Source organism: Vanderwaltozyma polyspora, genomic scaffold, assembly GCF_000150035.1.
Source record: "Vanderwaltozyma polyspora DSM 70294 KpolScaffold1002 genomic scaffold, whole genome shotgun sequence".
NCBI lineage: Eukaryota > Fungi > Ascomycota > Saccharomycetes > Saccharomycetales > Saccharomycetaceae > Vanderwaltozyma > Vanderwaltozyma polyspora.
Window position 1 is genome coordinate 296,620 of NW_001834693.1, and position 11,742 is coordinate 308,361.

General features: G+C 31.6%; 7 protein-coding genes across 7 annotated transcripts in view; 2 read left to right on the top strand and 5 right to left on the bottom strand.

The window, feature by feature from the left end:
- MKT1 overlaps positions 1–1,002 on the top strand; it is a gene marked incomplete at both ends in the record, with an annotated part of 2,458 nt that extends 1,456 nt beyond the window's left edge. The window contains one exon of the mRNA XM_001647275.1: positions 1–1,002. Coding sequence (XP_001647325.1) covers positions 1–1,002 — 1,002 coding nt within the window.
- Positions 1,003–1,258: 256 nt separating this feature from the next.
- On the bottom strand, positions 1,259–2,365 carry END3 (End3p; the record flags this gene model as incomplete). The annotated part of the gene is made up of 1 exon (XM_001647276.1): positions 1,259–2,365. One exon carries the CDS (start codon positions 2,363–2,365, stop codon positions 1,259–1,261), a length of 1,107 nt encoding a protein of 368 aa, XP_001647326.1.
- Positions 2,366–3,518: 1,153 nt separating this feature from the next.
- SWS2 (mitochondrial 37S ribosomal protein uS13m) lies at positions 3,519–3,884 on the bottom strand (the record flags this gene model as incomplete). Its single annotated transcript, XM_001647277.1, has 1 exon — positions 3,519–3,884. The coding sequence occupies one exon, from the start codon at positions 3,882–3,884 to the stop codon at positions 3,519–3,521; it is 366 nt and encodes a 121-aa protein (XP_001647327.1).
- A 743-nt stretch (positions 3,885–4,627) lies between these two features.
- Positions 4,628–5,113, bottom strand: TPM1 (tropomyosin TPM1; the record flags this gene model as incomplete). Its single annotated transcript, XM_001647278.1, has 1 exon — positions 4,628–5,113. The coding sequence occupies one exon, from the start codon at positions 5,111–5,113 to the stop codon at positions 4,628–4,630; it is 486 nt and encodes a 161-aa protein (XP_001647328.1).
- Positions 5,114–5,746: 633 nt separating this feature from the next.
- TMA108 (Tma108p) lies at positions 5,747–8,380 on the bottom strand (the record flags this gene model as incomplete). The annotated part of the gene is made up of 1 exon (XM_001647279.1): positions 5,747–8,380. The coding sequence occupies one exon, from the start codon at positions 8,378–8,380 to the stop codon at positions 5,747–5,749; it is 2,634 nt and encodes an 877-aa protein (XP_001647329.1).
- A 710-nt stretch (positions 8,381–9,090) lies between these two features.
- On the top strand, positions 9,091–10,602 carry APJ1 (Apj1p; the record flags this gene model as incomplete). Its single annotated transcript, XM_001647280.1, has 1 exon — positions 9,091–10,602. The coding sequence occupies one exon, from the start codon at positions 9,091–9,093 to the stop codon at positions 10,600–10,602; it is 1,512 nt and encodes a 503-aa protein (XP_001647330.1).
- Positions 10,603–10,959: 357 nt separating this feature from the next.
- On the bottom strand, positions 10,960–11,742 carry Kpol_1002p123 (uncharacterized protein; the record flags this gene model as incomplete). The annotated part of the gene is made up of 1 exon (XM_001647281.1): positions 10,960–11,742. A coding segment is annotated over one exon (783 nt), but the record flags the coding sequence as incomplete, so codon positions are not given.

Genomic DNA, 11,742 nt, shown 5'->3' on the forward strand with positions numbered 1-11,742 from the left:
ATAACTTTGGTTAACAAATCTACACCATCTACTTTTGAAAAAATAAGTTGTCTAGTAGTCAAAACTGATAACTCAGAAAGTAAGTTTTCCATAGCATCATTCGTTGATATATTATCCAAGTCAAAAGATTTAAGTTCAGATTTTATCTCCAATGGACCATTATTTATTCCATCAGTACCAAACGAAAAGAAATTGTATACAACGTTCGATTTATTATCTACTAACTTTTTAAGATTGTTAGTTTTGTTAGAATTTTTCGAATTCAATTTAGAGGCCAAAAAACTGATTCCAACAAAATGGGGATCTGCATTATTAAAATTAAATACATTGGATTTAGATCCAAAATTCTACGAAAAACATTTCATATTATTAATGTTCTTAAAGTTTGATGTTTTGAAGTTATCTCAAGAATTACAACCATCAACAATATCTGCATTATCTCAAGCCACTTTGAACTCTTATCCAAAGGAATATAAATTTATTAATGTTTTAAGTCGTTTATTAACTTTATACCAAATTGAACAAGCGCCATATAATTATCATGGTCCTATAGAAAAACAAGCTTTGATTATTAGGGAACATTTTAACTTTGTTAAGGAAAACTTGAAAGAACTATATGAAGCCACTATTGTTTCATCCCTAACTTCTGGTGAATTTGATAGATTAACTTTAGATGATGCTCAGTGGAAAGAGCTGGTTGTTTCTAAAATGCCATTTAAAGCTGGCCTTCCAAATACCATTATGGCAATGATGTGGGAATTTTACTTGCAGAAGTATTTACATAATGGTAAAGAAAAGGCAGATGCTTTTTCATTTATTGCAGCCGAGTTTAATACAACGAAATCTGTTCCTAATTTAGAAGAACAATTTAATAATTCTTATAAGTTTTTGAATGATGTGTCTAAGATCGTAAGTGAATTAGCTACTATGCAATTAATTCCTGAGAATGATGCTACATTAGTTAATGAAGCTGTTGAATTTTGCGCAAAATCAATCTCTTAGTTTTAGTATTAAGTTTGTAAATACGATATAATCAATAAATGTTACGAAATTTGAATGTAAAAGTACCTTTATTAAATGTTTTATAATAATCATAATAATAATGGAATTTCTTTATGAATCGATCATTACATCTGGTATAGAATTTTAAGGTATTTCCTTAATTGTGCTGTTAATTTCATTTATTAATTAGTTCATTTAAATTTACGTTAAAATTAACTATTATTTATATAGTAGTATACAACCAGAAAAACCAATTCTATTTATTTACTGATTGAATTTGTGACTCTAACTGTTGGAGCTCAACTTTTTTGTCTGCTAAATAATTTTCAAGTACTCCAACTTGTTGTTCAATATTACTTAAATCATCTGAAATAGATTTTGCATTTAATTTAACTGGTGACATGCTCGATTGTTTGCTCTTTTGATATTGCTGTTCTTTGTAACTCAACAAACCTTCAAATTGTTCTCTGATTAAAATTGTATCTTCTTGTCTTGTTATTTCATCTCTTATACGGTTTAATTCAGCATCCAAAGAATTTAATTCAATCTCCAAAGAAGCTGCATCATTTGGGTTACCTCTTGGAATTTCATTCATTCTTATTGCCTCAATCGTATGTTGGCTCATATTTGTATTTGAACGAACATTTGATGATCTTGTTACTTGGCTTTGATTAGAATTTAAATCATATGTTACCCTTTCTTTGCTGAAGGAATCCAATAATGCCTTAGGTAATTCAGAAGGAATGTTACAACCCAAATCGTTACGCTGCCTTAAGATATGGATAAAATATAAAGTTGGATCTTTATCAATGGATGCAAAATTTTTTGGATTTACTAATTTCCAAGTTTTTTCAAAATCAGATGTGCCGATATTAAAGAATTTAGATTTTAACACTAGAGTTGTGGATGAATATGAATAACTACCATCTGTGGCTGTTTGTATACCAGACAGTATATTTTCATAAGATTTTTTATCCTCAGGAGAAATGTACCAATCAATTTTTGGTGTTTCTACTTTTGGAATATCTGCGTTTTCAATTTGTTTTCTTTGCTTTCTCTCTTTAACTAATTTTGCCTTTGAGCCAGGTATTAACCAATCTGGTAACTCATCTGGTACTTTATCTATATTTTTATTAACCATATCAAAGATCAATCTCATACAAATAACGAATTCTTCGAAATCCAGGTTGTCATCATCATCTATATCGGCTAAAAACCATATTTTATTAAGAATTGATGAATCCAACTTAGAGTTGTAAAGGATGGGTAACACCTGGTCATGGTTAACTTTATTTTCAACAGGTTTCAAACCTGAGAATATTTGCCAATATTTTTTAATTTCAAATTGTTCCAATTTTGGCATTCTTGACCTATTCTAGAGATATATACAAATATGTGTATGTGTATGTGTATGTGGTGGATATTGTTGGAAGTGAAGAATCAAATAATCAATGAAAAACTCAGATAGTAAAGATTTCCAGACCTTACAACCCGAAATTGAATTAGTGCAACCAACTAATACTATTGCCAAGAGAAAGTCCCTTTGTATATAATAAATAACTTGGATCCAGATCTAGCTGAAAGTTTTTGCAATATGCCTATTAAGATGTATCGCAATCTAAAAGAGAATCAAAAATCTTTCACAGATAGACAAAAAGCAACCTCAGATATATCACCCACAACAATCCAATAACTTCACTGACCAAATTGTCATTCTAGATCAATTACAATTTATACTATACAAACTTTTAAACACTTACTTAAGGCTTAGTTATCCTACTTGTTAAAAATATCTTGAGCTTGATCAAACTGGTTTCGAAGTTGATATTCAATTTAGAGAAAGGGGTCTCTATCATTGGGTACGACATAGTTAAGGAGAATTTGAGCCAAGACGACAGCATATCGATTGATATTCGAGTGTCTGGCTGTAGTGGTTACAATGAGAGAGAGAGAGAGAGAGAGAGTCCTATACATTAAACACATCAATCTAAAAGCTGAAATAGGTATAGAATAATTGACACTTGTTAATGGTAGTTTATGTGACGAGATATCCAATTGTTTTCATTACTATCTTCTATATCTATATATATCTTTACCTAGATATTTCCATTTTTCAAATATTATGGGGCACAGCATTTATTTTTAAATTTATGTCACGTGTAGTTCAATTATTTTTAATATCCGGGTAACCGTTGATCGATTACGGGACGTTTTCTTCTAAGAGAAAGAGAGAGAGAGATACATACTGTACCTATAAATAAAGAGATATCTAAAGCTCAATGTCACTGGGTATACATATACATTGATTAACAATGGTGCTATCAATGACATATATATATATATATATAGGAAACAGGTATTTTCTGAACGGAACGTTTAAATAAAATAAATACAAAGACAAATCTCTGCTGATGATTGATTGATTGATTTCATTGAATAAATTAGAATTTATAAATAATTAATAATAGTTTTAATTGTATATTTACACGATAGAATGAAGTTGAAGAAGGAATGCATCAACCAGCTCTGTCTAGTCTGTTTAATCTTCTTGCTGTATGTGCATTGTTTCTAGTATTTTGACCTCTCACAGGTAGATTCATTGCATGTCTCAAACCTTGATAAGAACCAATCCTTCTCTTTAATGCAATATTATTCTTAACAACAGCTCTGGCATTACCTTCAATGGTCATGTTCGACAACTCACTGGTGATACCCAAGATCTGAGGCTCTGTCAACTGATGCATTCTCATCCATGGATAGAATCCAAGTTTTGAACAAATTTTTTGAGCTGTCTCCAAACCAACACCATAGAACTTCGAGGCCAAAGCTATTCTAACCACCTCTTTACCTTTAAAACCTTTCCCAAGGATATGGACAACCATCGTTACACTTATCTGTTACACACTTAGTTTGTGGACTACCAACAATCTTACAATGACCCTTTTAACTTAAACTGTTTGTAAAACTACTTAAAATATCAATTGAAAAGTTTTCGGATAGCTTAAATCAAGGTTTTGGTAGAGATGCATGGGGGGATAAAGAGAAAGATAAAGAGAGACAGTATATTCCAAGAGATGTATTATGATGGGACATTGAAATAAGACTCGGATGTGTCTATTATTTATGCTTTGTTTTATTTTATATAATTTACTGTATATCTTGTAAAACTTATCCACTTTGAATTGATCTTATATATCTTGGTCGAGTGGCAGTTTGTACGCTCGTTTCTTGGCCGAGACGTTAAATTTATATATGTATATTAATATAGATCAATATATGGATCAATTGGTTGATACGCCTCGAAGTGCATACTTGCAATCAAACAAGGACCCCATTTGAATTAAGATGTCAGATCTGGGAACTGCCAATGGAGGATTGAGAAGGCTGTCTTCAAGGAAGTATATATGTGTATATATATATGGATGTTTAGAAGTGGATAGGGTAGGGGTGGGGGGTAGTTAGTTTAATTTAAGTAGTCAGTCACCTATATTAATTATATATAAGGGGATATCAACTTGTGCCAATATATATATGTGTATATGTATATAATAATAAACATAAAAATAACACCAAAAATTAATTCACACACAGTGAGAATACAAAAGTTCTAGTTTTATGTAAACAATTACAAGTTTTCTAAAGAAGCAGCAATTTCATCCAATTCTTTCTTTGCGGTTTCGTATTGAACAGATAAATCTTCATATTTTTTCTCCCAGTCGTTTCTTTCATCTTCCAAAGCATTAACTTTTCTTTCTAAAGTTTCAGACTTCAAATCAGATTCTCTTAACTTTTCAATAGTTTCCTTCAATTTCAAATCAGTTTCTTCTAATTCTTCTTCCAATTGTTGGTTTTTCTTTGTAAAGTTTTCGTTATTTGATCTTAAATTGTGAGAATCTTCAGCAATTTGTTTAGAATCTGTCAATTTGGTCTCCAAATTCTCCACGTCTTCTTCCAATTGTTGGTTCTTAGTACTCAATGACTTGATTTCATTTTCTTTATCAGTGTTATCTTGTTCCAATTGCTTGTACTGTTCCTTCAACTCTTCGTACTTTTCTTGCCAAGATTCAGCCTCTAATTTCAAATTGTTCAACTTTTCTCTAACTTTTTCCATTGCTCACTAATTTTCCAAAATATCACACCACTGATTCAAAACTCCTCAGTAAATATATCCAATATCAACCTTATAATCCAAGTATTAAACCAGAAAACGAAGTTAATCACTACCCTTTTTCATAAACTGCACCAAAAACAATTTCACAAAATCTTTCCCTCTCCTTTATATACAAATTTTAAATCAGATCGATCGAATTTGTTGAACCAACTTTGGCTAAAAAATATGGACAACAAATCAAAGCAGATGTCATTGGGTACGTAACAATATCCTGTTTTTGTTTATAACTGGGGTGCGCACGTGACTCTACTTTGGGGGGAGATTTATACAACTGTTAACTGACTGTTAACTATTACCTTATCTCTTTAACGCATCCATTAACGTATCTCATAACTTATCTTTTAACTTATCTCTCTATAAAATGATTTATATCAAAGTCTATTTAGTTACTATTAACAGCGGATTGGGTGGGGGAGGACCGAAGTAAAGGCCAAGGTACGACTCACATCTATACGATAATGCAAATATCTGAGTACAAAGTTTAAATGTAAAAAGTTAATTGTCAATTGTTCTTGTTGTGTATTATACTTTCCTTTTTTACCTTTCTAGTATGAAATATTGGTCCCTGTTCAATCAAATTGATGATTTAGAAACGATTTTATATGCATTCTGTAAAAATGTATCATTTGGTCTTTCACTAACGTATTGTGACACCTGGGATCCCGAGTGTGGTAATACACTTTGTAGTACCATTACGCTTACATTAGTTATCCCGGATTGCAAATATTCGTTTTTGGTTTTGTTCCATTTATTGTTCCAATTATCATTCTGGGTGGTGAACCACTCCCACAACATTTCGTGGATTGGAACGTCAGTTTCTTTGTCCTTAACGATTTCTCCATGGTTGTTACATACTCCAAGTAACATCTTGTCTATGTGTGCAATGGTTGAGATATGGTCATTGACATAATGTAAGATTTTTTTCACAATTTCATAGTTTCTTGAATATCCAATATTTTCAATCAGTTGTGTAACAACACTCTGTGGTTCTCCCAGATAAATATGGGACATAATACCTGCATTGTTACTTGTTAATGAAATAATTTGTTTGTACTGTTTCATACTCATCTTGGTGGATATTACGCTAATAACACTACCAACCATATCGTTGTGAATTGAATTAGAAGGTCCTTGTAATAACTTCTTGCAATATTGTTCCGCAATCCCATACATCTTACTATCATCACGATACATATACATTAGTTGCGCCATTACTGATACTTTATCTTCATCCAATTCACTTGGCTTGCTATTCCAGTTCATTTTACTTACTAATTTATCCAACATTTTTTTATATTTAAGATTATCAGTTAATTTTCTTTGCGACAACATTTGTAATCCAATGGAAACGGCACTCCAATAATCCTCTCTGTCAATAATACAATCCATCAAGGTCAATAACCCAGATTCATGAACTTCCTTACCATAATTGTTCATCACGTAACATAAGTCCTCCATAATTTTATAAACTTCAACTACTTCAAGTTTATCTTCTTCAATTAGTCTTCTAATTTCAACATAATGTTCATCACTTTCATATGAAACTCTGTAGTAACCTTGGTGACCTGAATTGATCAAGCTAATTGCTTCTTTTAATTCTATACTTCTATCTGTCATCAAGACGTTGGAATTATCAATTGTACCATCACGTTTTAAAATAAATAATGGGACGTGATATGGAATATCTTCATCATCAGTTTCGCCTTTAATAACGAATCTATGTTGGGTCAATTTGGTATTAGAATTTTGGTCAGTGGTAACCGTGATAAGTGGGAACCCTTGCAATCTTGTCCAACTACTGAAGAAATTGACAATGTTCTCAGATTTATTCATTTTACTGATTTCAGTCCAAATATCGATTGGTTTACAACTAACTGCGTGGAATCTTTCCTCATCGCCAATTATTTTTTGTAGAGATTCTTTAAGAATTTCATCACCGACTGTTTTTTGAATCATTCTTAGGATTGTAATACCCTTAGTATAAGTATAAGCATCAAATGCATCACTTGTTTGGTTAACAGTTGTGATTTTCTTAGCAGATCCAGAGATACTCTTAGCTGCTTTAACATCAATATCACTCTCCATGGTCGTCTCCAATTGCTTCAAATATTCAAAACTTGACCAATAATTCTCGGTATCTCCTTCTTGATCAATTAAATGGCAAGCTAACCAAGTAGCAAATGATTCATTAAACCATAAATGCTCCCAAGAATCAAATGTTATATAATTACCCATCCATTGATGTACCAATTCATGGACAATTAATTGTTGACTCTGTTGTCTTATAAATTTATTACCCAAGGCCTTTGGTGGTAATAAGAGATGGTCCTGAAGAATAGTTACCAAACCAAAATTTTCCATTGCCATATCATTTAAAAATGGCAATAATGCAAAATCCAACTTATCTAAAGGATAACATTTATTAAAGTAAGATTCTAATAGAGGTAGATACTTTTGGATGGTGTTTAAAGTAAATGTTGCTAATTCTACGTTGTTGGGAGCATAAACGGCAATTGGCAAATCTGTACCAGAAATTGGCATTTTGACTTCTGTTTTAATAAAATCTAAATCACCAATTACAAACCCAAATAATGAAGTTGTCATTAAGACAGTTTTTGTGAAACTAACAACCTGGAAATCAGTCAGTGAATCATTCGCAATTGATTCGATTTTAGTATTACCTATCACTTGTAACTTCTTAAGTGTTCTCAAGGTCAATTTAAATGATGACTTATTTGAAGGTTCATCGATACAAGGAAATATGTATCTTGCAAAACAAGGCTGACAATGAGTAGCTACAACTACATTATCTGAAGAGCCAGTTTTATCATCCATAAAATTTGTCTTGAAAACACCAACAGTTTTATCCTGATGAGTCTTAATACCATTGATCTTACCAACATATTTTATCAAAATTTCATTATGGTTAGAGACATCGATAGGAGTATCATGACTGAAAATGGCAATTTCTTGCTCCTTTTCATATTTAACTTTCAACTGATAATCACCAATGGTGGCAGAAGCGATAACCAAATCTTTGGCATGTAATTTAAATGAATTGAATAAATTTTCTCTAGAATTAAAAGTAACCACACATTCACCTTTAAAATTAGCTTTGGCTGGATCAATCTCCAAATCCAATTTATAATTAATAGGAATAATAGGACTTCCTAATGATAATAATTCGACAGTATTAGTTTCTGGCATAGCTATATCTTTATTGAATGTTTTCAATTCCTCTTCTTTTTAACTACCGAGTCAATGACTAATTAACTTATCCATATATCTCTCAAAAAGTTCCAATTCAAACGAGGGAAAGACAGAAAAGTATAAACAAAACACTGTCACAACACCTTAACTTAATAACACCAGCTAGTATACCTTCAACAGTAAGTGATTCCCGATTTTAAAGCAACCGACAGCTCTTAAAGATCATGTTAACAAATTCTTTTAACCTTCATCGATTTAAATCATCTTGATTGTTTGACCTTTCTTTTCCATTCTCTCAGATATCCAGGTATAATGTGCGTACATAATGATATCGAGTTTTTTCGAATTTAAGAACAAGTGATGATGGATAGAATCATATAAAAGAGATGATGAAGTTTTTGATTAATAAAGTTTGTATAATTTGAAGCTTAAGGAAGATATCAAGAGCCCAGTGGATGTTGATCCTTGGAGTTTAAGGTGTTTTTATTGTTAATTTCCCAATTTTTTTGATATATTTTGAGGTTCCGTTTTCTTACTGTGCATACTTTAAAAAGTTTTGGTATCCTTCTAAGAGTTTTTGATTAATAATTAGTGGAAATTTGGAGGTCAACGTGTTTTGGTTAAGATTCTTTAAAGGATTATTTATTTATTGGCTGATTTGAGGATATTTTCTGATTGAATTTTGTAAAGAAATTTAAAATTTTGGGATGGTGATGTCATCCGAGTTATATGACATATTGAATATTTCAAGCAATGCTGACGCAAAGGATATAAAGAAAGCCTATAGGGTTTTAGCTTTAAAGTATCATCCCGATAAGAATAACCATTCTGAGGAGTCAAAGGTGATGTTTCAAAAAATTAGCGAAGCTTATGAAGTTTTGATAGATGTGGAGAAAAGAAAGCTATATGACCAATATGGTACAGTTGATGAAAGTGTTATAGAACAGATGAAAGAGAGAAAGAGGAAAAGTGAGTTTATGCAACAAAGACAAGGGATGTATCCTTCAGATCCCTTTGGTAATGTTAATCCACTATTTGGTTCAGATTTGGCTGCTTCTGCAGGTGATTTGTTCGCACAATTTTTTGGTAATTCAAATAAAAATAGTTCAAGGTTTAATCCATTTGGTAATATGAAACCAAATTTTAGTAACTTTAATAATACATTTGAAAATACTGCAAGTGTGGAATTGGAAAGAGGTCCAGATATTAAACACACGCTGCGTTGTTCTTTGAAAGATTTATATTATGGTAAAAAGACAAAACTGCGACTTGACAGAACAAGATTATGTGTACTATGTATGGGACAGGGTAGCATGAAAAAATCTAAGTGTTTTACATGTAATGGATTGGGTTCCTTGACACAAACAAGGAGAATGGGACCGATGATTCAAACCTTTTCTCAATCTTGTCCCGATTGCCAAGGTAGTGGTATGTTTGTAAAGAGAAGTGATACTTGTCAATCATGCAGTGGTAATGGTTATGTTGAAGAGCGCAAGATATTCGATGTAGAAATTCAACCAGGTATGGTCAATGGTCAAGTTATAATATTACCTGGAGAAGCAGATGAAGTGGTGAACACTAGTTTTGGCAAACAAAAAGTAATTGCAGGTGATATTGTATTAACAATTAATCAGTTGAAGGATAATAATTTTGAAGTAATTAATGATTGTGATCTGTTATTGGATAACTTTTCTGTAAATTTATCGAAAGCATTATGTGGTGGTACTATTTTCATTAGTAATCATCCGAGTGGGAATTTAATTAAAATTGATATTATACCTGGGGAAATTTTATCACCTGGTGTGATTAAAACTGTTGCCAACCTTGGTATGCCAAAGGAGGAGAAACGTGATCCAGATGTAAGTATTATCAATATTTCGAAAGGTAATTTATATGTTAAATTTGATATTAAATTTCCTACTAGACTAGAAGAGGATACGATAGCAAAATTAAAAGCTGTTCTGAGTGAAGACCGATATGCACATGCAGAAATGGCGGATGAAGAAGCAAAAGATGTCTCAAATCTAGATGATTTAGTGGAAATTGAAGAACATGTCTTTAATAATTTTGAACCCGATTATAGAACTATTGAAGAATTGATAAACAATAACTCAGATGGTTTCAATAGTACAAGTAATGATTTTGATGATAAGAGCGGAAGAGATAGCCATAAGAAGAGAAGATTTGACGAAGGTTACAGTAATGATGGAATGCAATAATGATGAAATACCTCAAAAAGATAAAATAAGCACATCTATGCATTTATAGATTGATTGTTTAGGGATTAGAAAGTAAAAGACACACTCTCATTGATGGAAAATGTTAACATGATAATGCTGCATCGTTAAATAATAGATGAATACAATGGGATATACATGAATAAAAGAGATTAACCGTTAAAGTGTATTTTTTAAAACCCTTGTGTATTTATAAATCTATATAATTAATTAATTGTTACCTGAAAAATTCTATATACAATAAAGAATTAAGATGTGTTTAAAGACCAAATAAAGTTAAGTATAACTGATGATATGATAATCGGCTCTTAGTAATTAATCCTGATTAAATGCTAAAACTCAATCGTCATCAGACAAGTTTTCAACATCACCAAATTCAAATTTAGTTTGAGATTTAACTGGAACGAAACTATGCTTCTTGCTAGTTAGTTCTCTTGGAGGTGACATCAAAGTTTGGTTAATGGATTTGTTATTGGATAAAGGAGGAGATTGTGTTGTAGGGCGTGTCAAAATTGAATTTGGATGTTTCTTTAATTGATGTTGGAAATTTGGTGGTGCTGAATCTCTTCTAATAACTGATGGATGAGCCAAATTTCTTTGTTGAGATTGGGCATTGTTATTTCTTAGTGGAATTGGTGAAGTTGAAGAAATTGGTGGAGTTATTGGTAATGTATTATCTGACAATTCGTCAGTTAAAACATCAGCATATGAATAAAATTTTAAAACTTTACTAAACTCTGGGGATGTAATTGGAGAGTTTGGTGAATTTGCGATATTTTGATTTGAATAGGAATATGATCTTGTAGTGCGTAAGTAATTATTATTGATGCCATTATTCTTTGCCAGATCGGAAGGAGAGAGTGGGGAGGTTGATAAGATAGGAGAATTCGAATAAGATCTAGTTCTACCTAATGCCAAATCCAAACCTATAGTTGAAGGTGTTCTTGAAGGAATGACCATATCTACATCAGTTAAACTAGTATTTTCATCGTTGACTATTGAACAACTGGCATCTAAAGATGGAGCTACGAAATTTTCTAAATTTCTATGATTTGAAGCCATGGATGCAGAAGTTGTATTATTGTTATTATTTTGATTATTATTTGCATTGTTCAATAATGA